A 20966-nucleotide genomic window follows, 5' to 3' on the forward strand; every position below is an offset into this window, starting at 1 on the left:
TGAGGAAGGTATTACTAACTGCATTTTTACAGAAGAAAAAACAGATCCTCAGATGTTAAGTAGTTTGCCCGAAACTATACTGACCCCTAATCTGGTAAGTGGCAGAGTGGGATTGAAAGCAGCATATCATAGGGACTGAGAGCACAGACTCTGGAATCAGATAGCCAGGGTTAAACGCTCCACATATATTAGTTCTAATAGTTCAGTAAAAGCTAACTTTTATTAGCAGGTATTCACATATTCCCCTTCATTTAATTCTCCTAGTGTGCCCATTAAATAGGAATCAGCCCCATTTATTATACTTAAGGAAAACAGGCTTGGGTGTCAATAGAGCCCTTTTTGCCCAAACACATTCTGTGACCCTCCCAGTGTTGGCTCTCTCTTAGACTGGAATCCTTCCAAACTTGTTCCATCCACTTAGCTGGTGTGAAAGCCATTCCTCCTGCTGAGAAGGTTCTCCTACTCTTTCTCTCTGTTAGAATTCCCTGCCCCCCATGACCTATTATTTCTATTTTAATTATACAAATTAATAAATAGGTATGTTTCTTTTATTGTTTGTATAAGCAAATAGTCCTCACTGATGGAACTTTATACTGTGACCATTTATTAAACACATGCTGCAATGAAAGTAATAGTGTACACATTTTGTAAGATGTTTAAGAGGATTCCTAAAAGAGGAATTGCTTTTAAATATTTAAAATATTTGTAGATCTCACCAAATTGCCCTGAAAAAACTTTACTAATTTATGATCCCTACAATAGTGTGTATGTGTCTCTCTCCATCCCCAAGAACATTGGTCATTATAAATACTTTTAATTTTTGTCAACAGGATGACCTAATTGTACTTTTGTTTTTAAAATTTTTATTTTTCTAAGTGATGTAGAATATATTTACATTTTCCTATGTTTTGGGGGCATAGTTAACTTTGTTCACTTTTCAGTTGGGCTATTTGCTTTTTCTTACTGATTTCTAGGTACATTTTGTTGTTGTTGTTTTGGCTGTCCCAAGTGGCATGCAGCATTTTAGTTCCCTGACCAGGGATCAAATCTATGCCCCTGCAATGGAATCGTGGTGTCTTAACCACTGGACCACCAGGGAAATCCCTCTAGGTACTTTTTATTTGTCGCAGATTATAATCCTTTCTGCTATATATATTACAAATATGTAATGTTTACTTTGTCTTTAACAGTGTCAACTAACTCCCTTCTCTTTGAGATTCTTGCTGACAGATGTAGTTCACACTGCTACCTCTGATGACCCACAGCACAGCACACATGGCCCAACAGATTCATTCATCCTTTTATACACACACACACAGTCATCTCTTTCTGCTTGAAATGGGATTTTATGGTTCTTCAAACTTGAATTCCTCTTATCTTCTCCTTCCCAAATACCAACAGAAAGGCTCAAAGTAGTTTTAGGGCCTATTCTATTTCAGATTTGTGCTTCATATATATATATATACATATATATATGTATATATATGCTCAAGAAATGTTTCTGATGATGATGAGAGCATATGTCCCTTTGCATTCCAGTTCTATAGCAATGGTCACCCTCTCAACTCCCTTCCCACTCCCAAATGTCAGAGACAAAATAATAGAATGGGTAATGCACTTCTATGGAGGAAAAATGGAAAGCAATGGCAACTGTTGTGAGCTGGAGTACTCATCTACCTAAAAGAAGAATCATTCATTCAGTTCCAGCAAATTGCTGTTAAAGTAGGAATATAAGCTCCATGTTAACAGATTCTCCAAACTTTTCAAAAACTGAAAATCTGTATGTTATGTTACATTACTTTTTAAACATCAAGTCAACACTATGGATTTCTTTGGTTGGGAGCATATTCAAATCAGACTCTGTATCTGTTAAAACAACAGAGTCTGACATATGAGAGGCACTTACTATTTGTTTTCCCATTTGCCTTCTTCCTTCCATTAGACTGACTGAAATATCCAGAACAATTGATGAAAGATAAAGTCATGTGTATCATTATCAGAAATTAGTTGTTCTAGTGTTTTGTTTCTCTCTCAAACCAGACTAAAGCAATATGAAGGGAGATATATTTGCATTACATCAGTTTCCTACACAGTGCATGGCACATGAGGTCTCATAAACCTTGCTGTTTTTGAACCTATGACCAAATAAATGAAGAAATGATTAAGGGTAACCAATTTACTTTTAGATTGTGAATTTACTTTAAATGTCCATGTAATCAGCACAGTATTTGGCACACTGACCCAAGATGTAGCACAGGAGAGCATCCCTTAACCCCACTCTGTTTTACACAGCAAATACTGGTCAATATTTAATATTGATGATATAATACGGGTGAGGATGTGTGGGATCTCAATATGATAGCTCATGTCCAAACCCATGGCTGCCTGGCTCTCAGCCCCAGGCCCAAATACTATCCCCAAGTCTTACAATTCTTGGCCCACACTTCCACTGTTCAGGATTTCTTTCTCCCATGATCTGTCTGGGTGCTAGTTTCTGCAGGGCCATCCTCTGGGCATAGTTGGTTTGGGGTCTCAGCGGTGGGTGCTGCTTTGCTCTTTCCGCCTCTGCAGTTCCTCCCGTCGCCTTGCCTGCTGTTCACTCATGCAGTCCCGGAAGGCCTGCACCTGTGGCTGGCACTGCCTCCAGTCCTGGTGCTGGGCCATGCACTCCTGCACTGCATAGTGGGAAGCAGCACAGCCTGAGCGGGAGATGAGCTGGTCCAGCGGGTCCTCTTCTTCATCCTCCTTCTTTACCTGTCGGGACCAGGCATGGCCTTGAGCTGACATATTCTGGAGTCTCTAGAATATCAACGGGAGCAAGGTTAGAGTAGGGACATGATTATATACGTTCCTCTGTTATAAACAACACTGACCACTGCACTGTTATAGCCTATTTATGCCTATGTCTCCCCTCGGAGATTGTGAGCTATTTGAGGACAAATACTGGGTCTGATTCATCCTGGTACCCCCAGCACCAGGCTTGCAAAATGGTCTCAACTGAACAGAATGAGATAAATAAAGTATGTGAGAATGCTCAGCACAGCACTAATAAGGCTCAAATGGATTCTACTAATAGAATTGGAATTAGGTGAAATGTCACATTTCTGGGGAAGCTATCTCTTTTCTCCTATTGGAGAAGCAATCTTCTTTTCTCCAATTAGCCTTATTCTATGGCTGGAGAAGAACAGAATTTAGTGCTTGAGAGAGTAACCATATATGGGTAGGGTTTGACATTTGTGAGAATGGAGAGTTGTGTGGAGAACAGAGAGCATACAAGGTACAGGGCAAGAACTAAGTTTGTGAGGTGTGAGAATACTTAATGTGAGGTGCACTTGCCCACATTGCCTTTCCACGATCACCTGCTTCAGAGCACCCAGCACAAGGTAGCATATAGAAGGAACTTAAGAGAAGTTTGAAGATAAATGACTCAGCCTTTGTACAAATTTAACCATGACAGGCTATAAATAAGCTAAGACTCCTTAATGCCTTTCCTGGGTCTCTGATTCATTTAACAAATTATCATTGAGTATCTATCATGTACCAAGCTCTATGCTAGAGTTGAGGATACAAGAGTGACCAAGACAGATACACTTCCTGCCTTCATAGAGTTTATAATTAAGGTAAGTTAAAAGGCTGTTTACTTGTGTACAGTGTCTATAAACAGCTAAAATTGGGAAGACAGTGGAGACTACCTAAGCCAGACAAGGGGACAAACAGGCAGGGAAGCCTTCTTGCAGAAAGTGATTTCTAAACTGAGACTTGAAAGATGAAAAGGGAAGAGCCAGAGATGTAAAGAATATTTCTAGTCAGTGAAGAGCAAGGTGGGGATTTGAGACAGAATTTGACATGAGATGAACTGAAAGTTTTATATGACTGGAGAACAGAGTATGAGAACAGGAAAATTAATTAAAGTGATGAGTTGAGAAAGTATCTGATCATAGGAAGACCACATGTTAAGGTGTCAAGAGGGCAATGGGGAAGTCACAAAAAGGTTTTAAGAACTCTATGAAAGTGAAAGTGTTAATCGCTCAGCCTGTCTAGACTCTTTGATACCCCATGGACTGTAGCTTGTCAGGCTTCTCTGTCCATGGATTTCTCCAGGCAAGAATACTGGAGCAGGTTGCCATTTCCTTCTCCAGAGGATCTTCCTGACCCAGGGATTGAACCCAGGTCTCCTGCATTACAGGCAGATTCCTTACATTCTGAGAGCCACTGGGAAAGCCCAAAAACTCTAGAAGTGGAGTCGCTCAGTCGTGTCCGACTCTTAGCGACCCCATGGACTGCAGCCCACTAGGCTCCTCCGTCCATGGAATTTTCCAGGCAAGAGTACTGGAATGGGGTGCCACTGCCTCTCCTTTGAAAGAATGGGTAAGCAGAAAAACCCAGGCGGCCAAGTCACTTAAAACCTCCTCGACCACCTTCCGGAGAGGACGCATGCGCACTCGCGAGCTCGCGCTGTGCCCGCTAGGCTTCACCGCGTAAGATCGCGGCACACAGTGCTCACCGAACAGGCAGACAAGAGGACTCGAACGCGCGCTGCTGCACAGCGGCGTCGGTTTTGCAGGCAGTTGTTACTCTACCGAATTACCCGGTAAACCTCCGGTCAGGAACCAGCTTCCTGCAAGGAGCGCGTGCGCACAGGAGAGGGGCGAGAAAGAGACTCCACCGCGTATTTTCATTCGCGGCTTTCGGAGTAGATCCCGCCCTTCGTTCTCGACGCAGGCTCTGTGGGGAATCCACTTCCGGGAGAGAGCGGAAGGGGCGGGCTGGTGGAGGCGGGTTAAGATGGCGGCACCTTTGAGGATTCAGAGCGACTGGGCCCAGGCTCTCAGGTGAATCCAGGTCCAGAACTGGGACATAGGAGGCGGGTAGCGGATGTTGCCTTTACGTTAAGGAGCGCCATCCCCGACCCAGGATGTCCATAGGAGTTGCCTCATCAATTGTTGAGGGAACCCTGGGCTTAGAAGAAGTCTCAAATCCACATGGTCATTGTTTTTCATTCTCGGAAGAGTTATGTATCCCAGGAAACACGTATGCGTCGTGTGATGGCAGAGGCAGAATAGGATCAATGAGTTGGAGAAAGATAGGAAAACTGAGAGGCAGGAAGACTCTTGGCCAACTAGTCATGGTCATTTAGCAAATATTTATCAGCTATTTCCAAAAGTCCCAGCAATCTGCATTACCAGGAGTCTTGGCATGCTTCGCGATCCCTAGTGATGTGTTAGTCATGTTGTGTGTAGTCCATGGGGTCGCAAAGAGTCGGACACGACTGAGCGACTTTCACTTCACTTCACTTCACAGGTCTTTTCAAGGAACAGTGTAACGCCTACCATGTTCAGACTCTGACCTAAATAGATGCTCGGCGGAGTTCAGATGTGTACTCTAAACTTAAGGGGTGGTTCTTGCCTTCGAGACGCTTACAGCTTAATTGGAACGAACAGCAAACCATTTATTTATTTATTATGGATCATATACTGTGCAAGTTATTTTGCTAGGCACCAGAATGAGTACAGCGGTACCGAGATGTTCAGCCGCTAAGTCGTGTCTGCCGTGGACTATAGCCGGCCAAGCTCTTCTGTCCTTGGGATTTCCAAGGCAAAAATACTGGAGTGGGTTGCCTTTTCCTTCTCCAACGGCAGTGCCATGAATGGCAACTATTATACTAATAGGTTTTTTAAATGGAAACAATGGTGAAGATGAATGAATTATAAGTCTCCTGCATTTAAGAAACTTATGCCTCACTAGCGGAGAAGGCAATGGCACCCAACTCCAGTACTCTTGCCTGGAAAATCCCATGGACGGAGGAGCCTGGTAGGCTGCAGTCCATGGAGTCGCTAAGAGTCGGACCCGACTGAGTGACTTCACTTTCACTTTTAACTTTCATGCATTGGAGAAGGAAATGGCAACCCACTCCAGTGTTCTTGCCTGGAGAATCCCAGGGTCGGTGGAGCCTGGTGGGCTGCCATCTATGGGGTCGCACAGAGTTGGACACGACTGAAGCGACTTAGTAGTAGTAGTAGTAGTACGCCCTACTAGGTGGGCTGAAAATAAACCTTATTACTACAACACCAGATGTGTAATAGGAAGAATACTGACATTTATTGAGGACCACCTTTGAGAGAACACAAGTCCAGAATCAAGAAGTAAGTTGCCCAAGATTGTGCAACTAATAAGTATTTCATGATGAAGTACTTGAGCTTCACTTAACTAACAGGTTTATGCATTAAACACAATCCATAAATATTTCTTCAACCAATAAAATTTGTCTATGCCTGGATAAGGTATTAGACTGATTTGTGTAAGTGCTGTGGCTAAACTGGAAATTATATGTTCTTTCTCCCCTTCATCAATAACATCCATTTTGATGTTGAGTGAGTCTAATTAGGTTTTTGTTTCTCTTCATAGGAAGGACGAAGGGGAGGCCTGGCTGAGCTGTCACCCCCCAGGTAATATCCTTAAATCTGTATGCCTTCCCTTTAGAGAAAGAGGATTTACAACCCCTAGGAAAGAGCTTCCTACTTTCTCCTGGCCCAGACTACTTGAAGAGTGCTTCAAGTAGTCTTGAGATGTGCTTCAACAGTCTTCAGATGTTCTTGACCATTCTGTGCTGTAAGGATGTCACTGCAACTCCTCCATTCTAGGGGAAAGTGAAGGTGAAGTCGCTCAGTCCTGTCTGACTCTAGCGACCCCATGGAGTGCAGCCCACCAGGCTCCTCTGTCCATGGGATTTTCCAGGCAAGAGTACTGGAGTGGGTTGCCACTGCCTTCTCCGATTCTAGGGGAAGGGCTTCCAATTGGTGTTCCATTGGGAGCCACAGACATTTATGGAGACATTCCTGCTGCATCTTAATCAGTGTCTTTGCCATATATTATTGTATTCTAAGCAGTTCTGTAGCTTCAGTTGTGACCTTCTTGATTATGATTCCTGGGTCTACAGCTCTAGTTCTGACCTCTGTTCATTTTCAAGTAGAAATTGAATAGTTAACCTGCTAAACATTTCTGGTTAAAACTCTCACTGCTGTTTTGAGCTTATCAGATAGATCCAAAATCTGAAGCTGAGTGCTTCCATTGTCAAACAGGTTTTCTTTCTAGATTTTCTCAGTTCTTAAGTTATCACTATTCTAGACATCAGAGTGAAAAACCTGGTACTTCACCCTACCATATACAGTTAGTTCCCAAGTCTTCCAAATTTTTCCTTTCAATGACATTCCTGTATTAGTCTCATCCATTTGTTTTCAGTTAGTGTGGTAACATTAAAATTTTTTTCCTTTTAAATTTGTAAGAAAGCTTTGTTTTGCTGATTATTTTTCATTTTCAGAGACCTTTGATATCTCTCCATAATAAGATATTCTAGGAGAAATAGAGTTTTAAACAGTTTTCTTTTGAGGAATTTGGTGCTGCATCAAAGAAAGGTGGTAGCTGGAGGTCTCAGAATCAAGGATTTTTGTCTTATTTTTAAAGATGGGAACTAATTGGAGAGCAATTAAAATACAGGTTATACATTCAAAATATTAATCTTTGTTTCATTTAAAAATGCTGTGCTTAGTCACTCAGTTGTGTCTGACTCTTTTCAACTCCATGGACTGTAGTCTGCCAGGCTCCTCTGTCCATGGGGATTCTCTAGGCAAGAATACTAGAGTGGATTGCCATGCCCTCCTCCAGGGGATCTTCCTGACCGAGGGACTGAACTCAGGTCTCCCACGTTGTAGGCAGATTCTTGACCATCTGAGCAACCAGGGAAGCCCTTATTTAAAAGTAAATAAATATATTTAAAAAAAAGAAAAATATATATAAGTTGTAGGTAGAAAAGAAGACTAACTGAAAAATCAGTATCTTAGATGAGAAAGAGATTGAATTAAGTCTAAAAGACTAAGGTGAAAGAAGGTGAGGGTAAGTGTAGATGTATTAATAGATACATGCATAAACATGGATATAGAAATGTGAAATTTTCTTATAGCTGCAATTTTCTTTGTGATGTTGGAGTTAGGGTCAGCTTTTAAAGAAGAGAATCTTTTTGTTGTTGTTTTCCCCTGAAATAGCAGTTTTGTTGAAATAAAATATATGCTATCTATGTGCTAGATTTCAACCGTAACATGTAGGTACTATTAGGATTCTGATTTTTTTTTTTAAGATAATAACTGTATTCAAATATAATTCACATACAGTAAAGTTTATCTTTTTAAAGTGTACAATTCAGTGGGTTCTGGTATATTCATAGAGTTGTATGTCTGTCAGTAATTCTACACATTTTCATTACCTCTAAAAGAAACCTTATGCTGTTTAGCAGTTTCTCTGCATTCTACCCTCCTCCTAGCTCCTAGCAACCGCTAATTGACTGTCTGTGGATTTGCCTGTTTTGGACATCTCTTATAAATAGAGTCATAATATGTGGCCTTTTGCACCTTTCATTTAGCATAACATTTTCAAGGTTCATCCATTTTGTGGCATTCATATGTTTTTATGGCCAAGTAATAGTCTATTGTAAGGACATAGCACATTTTTTGTATGTTCATCAGCTGATGAACATTTGAATTGTTTCCAGTTTTTGGCTGTTTTGAAGGAAGAAGGTTTTGATGATAGGCTAGGTATAGTGAGAATTGGCTGCTTTGGGAACAAAAGGGGCAAAAGAACTCCAAAACTACGCAGAGTTTGAAAGCTGTGGTAAATTTTAGGGCTGCCAGTTTGCACAGTTGTGTCCTGTTCTGTATCTGCACTCAGCAGTCTATATGTAGAAATGTAGAAAGGTGAATGGTTAGATTAATCCCACTCTTGTTACCCAGACAAGATACCGAGACTGAGATCATTTCAGTGACTTCGTAAATGTAGAGAGGTCACTGACAGTGCTGACAGGAGAATGGTAGAAATAATATACCAAAAGAGCCAGACTTGCTAGGATAATTTGAAGCCAGGAGGGAATCATGGAATGGGACAAAAAGCAGAGTTCACTCAACCCTATTTTTGTGGCATCTTTCTGAACTAACATTTCATGCCACTTCCTGCCACACCTTATTCACTAGATCTTCTCTAGTCCAAACTTCTACCCTAGATTGTTAGTTACTCCATTAATATCTTTCAGTGACTAAACTAGTATATTAATTGATGCTTCCTTCCCCCTTGTTCCTGTGTGACTGTTCTTTATTCTTGACATGCCCTTCCCTGACACGGAGTTTCCTTTCCCTTGTCATGTCCGACTGTTTGTGACCCTGTGAACTGTAGCCTACCGGGCTTCTCTTTCCGTGAGATTTTCCAGGCAAGAATACTGGAGTGGGTTGCTGTTTCCTTCCCCATTCCTTTCCCTTATTTTCTGCCTAGTTGTATCTTTCAAGATCCTACTCGAGTCCCACCCTCTCTAGGAAGCTCTCCTACTCTGCATGAATGACTTTTTCGTGATGATTTTTACTTCCCTCTTACTCCTAGAATTTAAGTTTCATGCACCAGTTATTTACTGAATAATTTGAGCACTTTGCTAGTTTTCTGAACTCAAGGACTTCATAGTCTGGCGGGGAGGCCAGAAATGTGAACAACGTATTGTGGGCTGTTACAGAACAACATACACACACATACACACACACGCACACACACACACGTGTGTATATATAGTACAGAAGAAGAGTAGAAGAGAACATTTTAACATTTACGTGCAGGATGATATCTTATTTAGCCCATATTACTGCAAAAGCAGTGTCCTGCTTAAGCAGTATTCCCAGTTATTGAAGCTTAACTCTTTAGTCTGTGTTAATATGTCTGTACTGTGGATAAATGCATATGTTCATGTTGATCTTCATCTTTGATCTTGGGAAATTCCATTTCACAGGCAGTAAAACTGAGGTTGAGATTATTCTAGTAGCTTTACAAATACTATGTTATATCTCAAAATCTTTGTTCCTGGCTTTTAGCCCTTGAGTATATTTCTTCCAAATTAGGTTCGTCTAGGCTATTTTTCTTTCTACTCACCTCACTTACTAACACAAGTACCTGCTTTTCTTTCATGAGCCAGTTTCCTCCCATATATACAGATGCCTGAATTGGGCCTTCAAGGAGAAAAATGTTTAATTCTTCTTATTTTTTGAAATATGAATCTTTGTCTATATAGGGAAACCAACTTTGTATGGCAGCCTGACTTGTCAAGGAATTGGCCTTGATGGCATCCCAGAGGTTACAGCTTCTGAAGGATTTATTGTGAATGAAATAAATAAGGTAAGATTTATGTCTTCTAGATGGCATCATGTCCAAAACTATGGTAGTATCTTATATATCTACTTTAAATATTTATACTCATCTGTGTATCACTGTCATCTCCATTCCATTCATATAATAATCATAATTTTTACTGCCTTTGAATGTCAAGAGTTTTTCTTTTATACTTAGACATGGTTTTAAATGCAAACTTTCTCTTACTTCCCTTATACTAGTGCTGTTCACTAGTGAGCCACATGTGTAATTTTTTTTTATTGAAGTCTAGTTGATTTACAGTGTTTTAGGGGTATAGCAAAGTGATTCAGTTATGTATATATGTATATGGATATTATATATATATTATTTTTCAGATTCTTTTCCATTATAGGTTGTTACAAGATATTGAGTAGAGTTCCCTGTATTATACAATAGGTCCTTTTGTTTATCTTTTATATATAGCAGTATGTATCCACATGTGTAATTTTAAATTTTCTAGTAGCCACATATAAAGGGTAAAAAAATAAATAGGTGAAATTAGTTTTAATAATATATTTCATTTAACCCAATATATCTAAAATGTTATTTCTACCTGTAATTAATATAAAAAGTTATTAGAAATAGTTTACACTTCTTTCTTCTTACTCTTTTTTTTTTCTTATTAAGTCTTTGAGCTCCTTTGTATATTTTAACTTAGAGATCATCTCAATTCAAACTCTGTTGGAAATACTTGATATGTATTCAGGTTTAAAAAAATTTACAGTTGAAAACAGATGATTCATGTACCTAACTAGTTCCAAACATACTTAAAAAGTTTTCCAATAGTTGGATCAAGTATCAGTTTTTAAATTGAACTTTAAGATTAAAAATTCAGTCACTCATTTGTATTAGCCACATTTCAAGTGCTGAGTAGCTTTATGTAGCTAGTACCCCATATTGTACAGTATAGCATTATGTATTTGACCACACCTTGGTGAAGGCCTGTATTAATGATACTTAATATATTGTTTTTCTCATCAGTCTTTGAGGTGAGTAGATGGCCATCTAAGTGTTGCAGAACTTATGATCTGACTTTCCTTCCTCATTCTGATGGCTGCAGTCATTGTGCTCTAGTGAGATGATTCCCAAAGGGTGAAACAGCTTTTTTTTTTTCTTTTTTTGGTGTAATTAAGCTTTCTTAGTTATAAGATGTTTCAGGTGTACTGACAAGAATAGAGAATACTTTGTTATTTACATAAGATTTTTAGCAAATGTTCATTTACTACCAACTGTGCAAAATAAGCTACATGTTTTTATATATTTTTATATTTGTTTTTCATGAGCAGTATTGTAGAAAGTACCAAAAGATCTGAGTCCAAGTCTTAGTTACTGTGACATTTACTAGCTATATAATTCTAGACAAATAACTTGGTTACCTGAGCCTCAGTTTCCTCATCTATAAAACAGAGACTGTATTCTACTTTCATAGGCTGATTACTGGGGATTGAGAATGCATATAAAAGAAACTAAGGTATTTCAAAAGTGAGTTACTGTTTATCGTAACAATCCTGTGGGATTAGCATTTTAAATTTCCATTTTGCAGATAAGCAAACAGCTCAGAGAGGTTAATTAACCCTTAATAATCAAAGTTGGCTAGACTGTGTCAGAATTGAAACCCATTTCTATTAACTTCAAGTATAACACCACTTTGCAAGCCTACATTTTCCCCAGGTGGTTTGCCAGTATCCATTCACAGCCTGGGTGCTGACTTCCTTTCTTCCCTTTGTACTCAGGCCCTTCCAACGTCATTGCTAATTATTGCTGAATACCTGCTGGGTCAGACAGTAAGTGCTTATGGTTGAACATTCATATTTCCTAACTACCATGAGTCACTTTGCTATTTGATGTTGCTGCATTGTCCTGTTAAAACAGATCTGTCATTATGCTTAAAAACCTAACCCCTCAAAAGATAAGAGTTTTGACTTTTAATTTTATCTTAGTGTGGACTATTCACTCTTCCCCTTCACACTGAATTTTATCTGTTTTGATACCTCCTGCAGCTTTTCTTTTAAATCTTCTCATTAACAGCATGAACATTTTCTACTGCTGGAAGATAATACAACATTTATCTTCCTTCATTGTCTGTTTATGGATTAAAGTGTGATTTGCAGGATTGATGAGCAGGAGAAAGCCACTCATTTCTTGAAATCTTTTATATAATTAACTCCAAAGAAATAAAGTCTTCTGAGAGAAAACGCAGTTCTTACAGAGGCCCGAACACTAAGCTTTTAGAGCTCCTCATGTGCTTTTCTTGGTATGAATATTTAGCCAGGAAAGTTTGGCTGACACTTTAGTTTCGGGTACAGGAGACAATTCCAAATCCAGGTCAACTCTCTTGCAGCTGTATGGGCTTTGTCATGCGGTTAGAAGCAAAAACTCATTTAATAAAAGGCCTGCAGGCAGCCAGGCATAGATATGCTGGCTAAGAAAGAATGGTCCAAAAAAAAAAAAAAGAATGGTCCATATAGATAACCTAATTGTCTTTTTAAAGGAATAGAAGATCTGTAATAAGAGAATATTGATTTTCAGTTATGAGAATATTATAACTTTGAAACTATTCTTTCTCATGAACTGTGAAGACTGTGCTTGTTGTACATAAAGAGGTTTAGAAAGTCTTGATTATTGAAGACATTTTCATTGTCCAGAAGAATTTTCAGAAACTTTTAAGTACTATGGCATAAGGGATAACAGATTAGGGTCCATTTGGTGAGAGCAGCTCCTCAGCTCTATGTAGGAGATACACAGTTAGGGGACAGTGTTAGTGTTCTGCCGATTAGAGTAGGGGATTGTTGTATTGCAAGAATCCTTGAGGAGGTGTTTACCAAGCCTTTTATATCTTGGCCTTGAAACACCAACATGCTTAAATGGTTACAGTCTGCCTTTAGCAAGTCATGTCACTTGAATCTAATGTCTGGTCCTAGGTATAATTTAATACTATGTCACTAGTGGTTTCTTGCTACAGTAGCTGAAATATATGTGGTAATGATTAGGCAGAACACATGGGACACCATAAGATAGATATTTGGTAATGACCAGTCTGTGAACATATATAGTCAGTTTAAGCCTAGGTGGGATTATGCACCACAAGCCTGACCGGGGCCTACACATTGTATGAGCATACCATAATTTACCTACTTTCTTACTCTGGTAACTGTACATGTCAGTAGTTTAACATTCGGAGAAGGCAATGGCACCCCACTCTAGTACTCTTGCCTGGAAAATCCCATGGATGGAGGAGCCTGGTGGGCTGAAGTCCATGGGGTCGCTAAAAGTCGGACACGACTGAGCAACTTCCTTTCACTTTTCACTTTCGTGCATTGGAAAAGGAAATGGCAACCCACTCCAGTGTTCTTGCTTGGAGAATCCCAGGGACGGGGGAGCCTGGTGGGCTGCCGTCTATGGGGTCACACAGAGTCGGACACGACTGAAGTTACTTAGTAGTAGTAGTAGTCGTAGTAGTAGTAGTAGTCTAACATTCTTTCTGAAAGTTCTTGTAGGCGGCAAGTTTACTTTTAGATAAGTCTTTTGGGCCCTAGGCCTGGGGGCTGATGCTGTTGGTCCTGTTTTTTGCCACACTGCAGATTGAGAGTACTGGTATTGGATTTTCTTAATGGAAATTAATGTTCTCGTGTTTATCATTTGTATCTTATTGTTGGTTTGTCTTTGGTTGAATCTTCAACATAAATACATAATGGCTCAGCAATTTCAAATTACATTGCAACTCTCTGCAGTAAAAGGACTGCTTATCTATAGGGGAGTGATAGTTTTATGGGTTGGGGAAAGAGGATTAGAGAGGGAGGGTACACTTAAAAGGTAAGAGTTTCTTTCATCCTAATGTTTTCTTTAAGAAGCTTTATTAAAAAAAAATAAAAAAAATAAGAAGCTTTATTTAGTTCTATTGATGTAGCTTTACTGATGGATTTCATCTTTCCTTCTCTGTTTAGAAAAGCATTCATGTTTCTTGTCCAAAGGAAAATGTATCTTCAAAGTTTCTGGCACCATATACTACTTTTTCCAGAATTCATACAAAGAGTGTAAGTATTTTGATAAAATGAGGAGAAAACATAATAACATGTAGTTTTTTGTTTTATCTGCTTGTCTAGTGCTATAAACATATTAATAATTAATGTGGTTTTAATTTACTTTGTGTTATAACACAGCCAATAAAGTGTGATATGTTTGGCAAAACTGGTAGTTGGGTCCTTAGAATAAATGTACAAATCCACTCACTGATAATTTTTTTTTATTATTAAAGGGAATCCTATACTGTTGGTGGGAATGTAAGTTAGTATAGCCACTATGGAAAACAGTGTGGAGGTTCCTTAGAAAACTAAATGTGGAATTACCATATAATCCATCAGTCCCACTCCTGGGCGTATACCTGGACAAAACTATAATTCAAAGCGATGCATGCCATTACTGGTAATCTTAAAGAGAGGAATTGTGTGAAATTTTCTTTTTTTTTTTTTAAATTTTCTTATGTATGCTTTACTCTAGTGCTGCTTACCTACTTCTGGATAATGATGATAGTACTTGATGTTTGAGTAATTTGCTACTGCTCATATTTCTCTCCCTTTGCCTATAGAAAGAGGCATTTTCTCAAAATTCCAAGAACAGCATATTGAGGGATAATTTTCAGAGATTTTTGTGATAAAGCCCTTTCTAGTACCGTAGGCTTTTTGGAAGCAGAAATGGTGGATTATATTAAAGCCTACAGCTTCTTATTGTGTGATACACTTTCAAAAATAGCTGTTTTTACCCTGTTGCGAAACAAATATATATTTAGTGATCAAAATTTAGGAAATACAAAAGAAAGTGAAAATCATTCATTTCTATGCTATGAAGATAACGTGAGCTTTTGTTATGTGGCACTTACTAATAATAATCAGTGGTTTTGCCACTTGCAACAACGTGGATGGACTTGGAGGGTATGCTAAGTGAAATACGTTAAACAGAAAAAGGCAAACACTATATGATGTGGAATCTAAAAAATAAAACAAACTAGTGAATATAACAAAAAGGAAACAAACTTGCAGATTTAGAAACTAATGGATATAAATAGGGGGAGGGAAGTGAGGAGGGCCAAGGTAGGGGTAGGGGATTAAGAGGCTCAAACCATTATGTATAAAATAAATAAGCTACAAGAATATATTGTACAACACAGGGACTATAGTCAGTATTTTATAACTGTAAATAGAATATAACCTTTAAAATATTGTGAATCACTTTGTATACCTGTAACTTTCTAATATTGTCTGTTAACTATATCTCAATTTTTAAAAGTAAAATTAATAATAATCATATTTGTAATAGCTAACATTTATTGATTGCCTGATATGTGCCAGCACCATACTTTCCATATCATTATTTTCCTTGATCCAATCTTTTTTCTTTAAATATTTTACCATAATAGGTTTTTATAGTATATGCTGTTTTATCAGTTACTTTTTATTTCTTAATATGTACATCATTCTGTGTTTACTTTATGTGTATTATTTTAAGAGTCACATAGTATTCCACTGTATGACTTTACTATAATTTATTTTTCTCATCTTACGTTACTGGGCATTCATTTATTTCTAATTTTCTGACTTCATAGTTTTGATGATATACTTATAGCTAACCCTTTACTCACAAAGGTAAGAAAAAATTAGAGTACATTTATAAAAGTAGAGTTGTTGAGTCACAGGGAATGTACATCATAAGGCTTTTGGTATGTTCTACCTGGCTTCCACTTAACTGATTTATTGAGTAAACTATTGCTCTGCATTTCCTTTGTAAACCAATCTGATTCATGCTCACAGCACATTTGCAGCTTGTAAGGTCTTTGAGGTTTGCATGCTGACACTACCCTCTAAGTTGAATGCTTACCAAGGGTCAGTTACAATGTCTGTTGTACTGTTTTTGAAATTATGTTAATTAAATATGTTAAGCCAGTGAAATATAAGTGTGAAAGGCAGAGTGACTATGTCTTTGGAAACTAAGTTTGATTGCTTTATAGAGACTTGATACAGAAGAGGATTTTTTTTGGCTATATCACACAGCTTGTGCAAAATCTTAGTTCTTCACCTGGGGACTGAACCTGTGCCCCCTGGAGTGGAGTCCTAATCACTAGACTGCCAGGAATTCCCAAGAAGAGTTTTTTAAACCTGCTATTTTGGTAGTTTGGACAAAATAAATGTAGTACAGTATTAGGGAAAAGATTTCTTTAAAAAAACCTGGATAAGTTTTTGCTCTTAGATTGCTTTGTAAGTGTAACTAAAGATTTGCTTTGCTTTCAAGAAACTAGAAGTTGTGTACCGTTTGGTTATAGTTTTTTTGTTTTTTTTTTTTAATTTTTTTAAATTCATTTATTTATTTTTGGCTGTGCTGGGTCTTTTTTTTTTTTTTGCTTCTCAGGCTTTTCCCTAGTTGCAGCAAGCGAGGGCTACTCTCTAGTTGCGATGCACGGGCTTCTCACTGAGGAGTCTTCTCTTGCTGCAGAGCATGGGCTCTAGGGTGCTAATGCTTCAGTAGTTGTGGCTCCTGGACTCGAGAGAGAGGACTCAGCAGTTGTGGTGCACTGGCTTAGTCGCTCCCAGGCATGTGGGATCTTCCCAGGTCAGGGATTGAACCTGTGTCTCCTGCATTAGCAGACAGATTCTTAACCACTGAGCTACCAGGGAAGCCCCTGGTTATAGTTTTTTACAAGAAAGTCAAGTCTTTATAGTAATTAGTGGACTCATGAAAAGATTAGTATTTGAGTTAAAATAAAATGTAGGGGTATTTTTATATCCTTTTTTATTATTTTCTACTTGTACTGGATTTTCTGATTGATTGACCTACAACTGGGCCCTATCAATTGCCTAAAGACTTTTTTTTACTGTATCGCTTTTGTGCCAGTTTGACTTGACATTCTCTGCTAATGCTGGCTATTCAAATTTTTTAAAGTTTTACCATTGAGGGATGATGTTTCATTGCTATTTGAATTTACATTTCCTTTGATTAATTATGAATTGACCACTTTTTCATATATTTATTGACCATTCTTCATGTCATTTGCCCATTTTTCTAAGTGTGAATTTTTTTCTTTATTGATAAGAACTCTTCTTATATTAAGGGTATTGATCTTTTGCCATGTATTTTGCAGATAGTTTTTTCTAGTTTATCATTCATTGTTATTTGTTTATGGTGTCTTGATATATAAAATATTTAATTTTCTAGATAATAAAACTTATCAATTTATAATGACTGCCTTTGGGATCCTGCTTAGGATCCTGTAAGAACAGGGACTCTAGAGTCAGGCTCATTGGATTTGATCCCCTGGATTTGAATTTCGGTTCTGCCGCTTAAACTGTGTGACCTCAGGCCAATTGTTTAACCTTCCTGTGCTGTAGATTCCTTATCTGTAAAGTGGGAGTAAAAGTATTTATCTCTTAGGGTTGTTGTGAGGATTGAAACAATTAGAATTGGGCCTGGAACCTGGCAAACACAATATAAATAGTGTTTGTTAAATACAATTATAAATATAATTTTTGAATTTTTATGTTTTATTTTTTGCATTTCAAACTTTATTTTTGTTACTTGATTTGAAGTAGGGGTCTAATTTACTTTTTTTAAATTATTTTATTGAAGTACATTTGATTTACAGTGTTTGTAACAATTCTTTTTGAAATGATTAGCATGTTACAGTACTACAAAATAATCCATCCTTTATTTCAAGGACGTGAATTGTCATCTATATCCAGTATTTATTATTACTCCATTGATCTGTCTGTTCTTTTCCTGTAACTAAGGAATAGATGTTTAACTTTAGACTCTGACTTAGGTTTGTATCCTGGCTTTACTCTGTCACCTTAGGGAAGTTACTTAACTACCTCTTAAACCTCAGGTTTCTCATCTGATTTCTTCAGTTCAGTTCAGTCGCTCAGTCGTGTCCGACTCTTTGCAACCCCATGGATCACAGCACGCCAGGCCTCCCTGTCCATCACCAACTTCTGGGTCCCATCTGGTTTCTTACTAATGCTTAAAAGATTTTTGGGTGGATTATATGAGAATAGTGTCTGTTACATGTTTGGCATATAATAGCTGTTCAGTAAATGTTAATTCTCTTTCCTCCTTTAATAAAAATTTGGAGGAAGGAGACAGCTGGTATGATCTATAATCTAGTTTTCAGTGTTCTGCCACTTTGGAAGAAATGGATAGTTCAGACTTAATTACCTTTTAGGTCGAGGAACTAGGGCCTCAAAGATCTATAACTGAGATGATAACACAATGTCCCCATCCCCTCCAGGGAAAGTTTATTAACTGAGAGGGTACCAAACAGTATGTCAGAGTTTCTCAACCTTGGCAGTATTGACATTTTAAGCTAGATAATTCTTTTTCATAGGAGGCTATTCTGTGCACTGTAAGATGTTTAGCGGCATCCCTGGCCTCTACCTACAAGTGGTCGATTAGGTAGCGCCCCCAGTTGTGACGGCTAAAAATGTTTATGCATCACCACATGTCCCCCCAGAAACAAATTGCTCCTTGTTGACAGCCACTGTAATATACAAATACAGAACTGAAGACCTCGAGGGGAGGAAATGGTGAACTCCTTCAGGTGTTTGGAGAACCACTTACCTTTTGTGGAATAGGTCATTTAAAAAACACACACACACACATTAATTGTTCTTCTATTTCTTATTCTCTTTCTCTTATTTGAACTCATTATTAGGTGGTTCACCCATTTACTAATCACCTACTGTATTCCAGATACTCTTCTGGGCACTGAAGCTATAGCAATGAATAGAACGGTGGTGTAGAGCCCATATTCTAGGGTGTGGGACCATATAGGGTTTGTCAATGACTTGGATATGAGAGAGAGAAAATGAGGAGTTGGGATAATCCCAAAGATTTGGCCTGAGAATTGGGTAAATTCTGGTGTCATTTACTAAGTGGGGGACAAGTAGTTGCATTGGTAAGGAATAGAGGGCTTCCCTTGTAGCTCAGCTGGTAAAGACTCCCCTCAATGCAGGAGACCTGGGTTCAGTCCCTGGGTTGAGAAGATCCCCTGGAGAAGGGAAAGGCTACCCACTCCAGTATTCTGGCCTGGAGAATTCCATACTGTATAGTCCATGGGGTTGCAAAGAGTCAGACATGACTGAGCAACTTTCACTTTCAGGGGAAAATAAGGGTTGTGTTTGGACAGGTTAAATTTCAGGTGTCTTTTATAAAGCCAAAGATAAGTGCCACATGAGTCAGGAAAGATGTTTGGCTGTGTCACTTTAGGGATTAAATTGATTTCAGAGTGAGTAGGCAAGTGTTAAATATGTTTTGTTTCTGAGACTCTGTGAATGGGGACAGTAGTTGGTCTCCTTGATATAGGTCAGATGGCTTTACTTTCTTCTCTGTTGATGAGGTGCTTCGTCCTTATTCCCAAACTGGTATTAGGTATTTGTTGAATAGTTACTATGTACATAGCCTATGATTTGAGTAAGAAAGTGGTGCTGGACATGGTTCTGACACTTATAAAGCTCATCATGTAGTTGGGAAGCCAGAACAGAGTTGAAATCGACAGTACTGCTAGTCACTGTCAGGTCAAGGATTAGGGTGCTAGTGGTGGGAGAAGAAAGATCTGAGAAATGTCTCCTAGACATGAGTGTGAAAGCAGAATCCACCAATGAGAAGCTACGGGCAGAATGGGATTATTATGAGGATCAAATGATTCAGTGTATTTGAAAATGTTTTATAAATGATGAATTGTGATATAAATGTTAATTGTTGTCGTAATCCTTAAATTAGAACTACAGTTAACAGTCCTTTTATTGAGGAATCAAAATAAAGAAGAAAAAATCTTAGTGTTAGAGCTGACCTATATAATCCCTTTAGTTTTGCCACACCTATTCATTATGGCTTAATTGGCATAGAGATGTAAACTGGAAAGTTGAATAATTAAAGCCCAAATTCCTACTTTTTAAAAAATAATTTAGGTCATATGAGAATCGTAGTTGCTGGGAATATGCCTGGAATTATATATCTCAGTCTTACATTTCTGGAATATTTGCAACTGAGTGTTTTTTAATATAAAGGGAATAATACATATGCATGTATATGAAAAAGACTTGGCATTCTAATCATGGCTTATTCATGAAGTGATTCCTAATACTGAAATTGCGTAAGTGAATCTGAGAATTTTCTGTTCAGTTCAGTTCAGTCGCTCAGTCGTGTCCGACTCCTCGTGACCCCGTGAACCGCAGCACGCCAGGCCTCCCTGTCCATCACCAACTTCTGGAGTCCACCCAAACCCATGTCCGTTGTGTCGGTGATGCCATCCAACCATCTTATCGTCTGTCGTGTCCTTTGCCTCCTGCCCTCCATCTTTCCCAGCATCAGGGTCTTTTCAAATGAGTCAGCTGTCTGCAGCAGGTGGCCAAAGTATTGGAGTTTCAGCTTCAGCATCAGTCCTTCCAATGAATATTCAGGACTGGTTTCCTTTAGGATGGACTGGTTGGATCTCCTTGCAGTCCAAGGGACTCTCAAGAGTCTTCTCCAACACCACAGTTCAAAAGCATCAATTCTTCGGCGCTCAGCCTTCTTCACAGTCCAACTCTCACATCCATACATGACCACTGGAAAAACCATAGCCTTGACTAGACGGACCTTTGTTGGCAAAGTAATGTCTCTGCTTTTTAGTATGCTGTCTAGGTTGGTCATAACTTTCCTTCCAAGGAGTAAGTGTCTTTTAATTTCATGGCTGCAGTCACCATCTGCAGTGATTTTGGAGCCCAGAAAAA

At 38.5% G+C, this 20966-nt stretch overlaps 2 protein-coding genes across 3 annotated transcripts in view; one reads left to right on the forward strand and one right to left on the reverse strand.

Moving 5' to 3' along the window:
- Nucleotides 1-2175: 2175 nt before the first annotated feature.
- Nucleotides 2176-4689, reverse strand: LOC104995106 (cytochrome c oxidase assembly factor 4 homolog, mitochondrial). The gene is made up of 2 exons (XM_010848844.1): nucleotides 4505-4689; nucleotides 2176-2799 (listed from the first exon to the last, which is right to left on the reverse strand). The coding sequence occupies exon 2, from the start codon at nucleotides 2785-2787 to the stop codon at nucleotides 2533-2535; it is 255 nt and encodes an 84-aa protein (XP_010847146.1). The 5' UTR covers nucleotides 2788-2799; nucleotides 4505-4689; the 3' UTR covers nucleotides 2176-2532.
- A 65-nt stretch (nucleotides 4690-4754) lies between these two features.
- Nucleotides 4755-20966, forward strand: part of PAAF1 (proteasomal ATPase-associated factor 1) — a 41575-nt gene continuing 25363 nt past the window's right edge. The window contains exons 1-4 of one of the 2 annotated variants that reach the window (XM_010848845.1): nucleotides 4755-4832; nucleotides 6406-6446; nucleotides 10094-10197; nucleotides 14157-14246. In XM_010848845.1, coding sequence (XP_010847147.1) covers nucleotides 4786-4832; nucleotides 6406-6446; nucleotides 10094-10197; nucleotides 14157-14246 — 282 coding nt within the window. In that variant the 5' untranslated portion in view covers nucleotides 4755-4785. Of the gene's footprint in view, nucleotides 4833-6405; nucleotides 6447-10093; nucleotides 10198-10871; nucleotides 11997-14156; nucleotides 14247-20966 lie in introns of those variants that run through there. The other variant, XM_010848846.1, reaches the window with a different exon arrangement.

This window comes from Bison bison, unplaced genomic scaffold (assembly GCF_000754665.1).
Source record: "Bison bison bison isolate TAMUID 2011002044 unplaced genomic scaffold, Bison_UMD1.0 scf7180017864276, whole genome shotgun sequence".
NCBI classification, from domain to species: domain Eukaryota; kingdom Metazoa; phylum Chordata; class Mammalia; order Artiodactyla; family Bovidae; genus Bison; species Bison bison.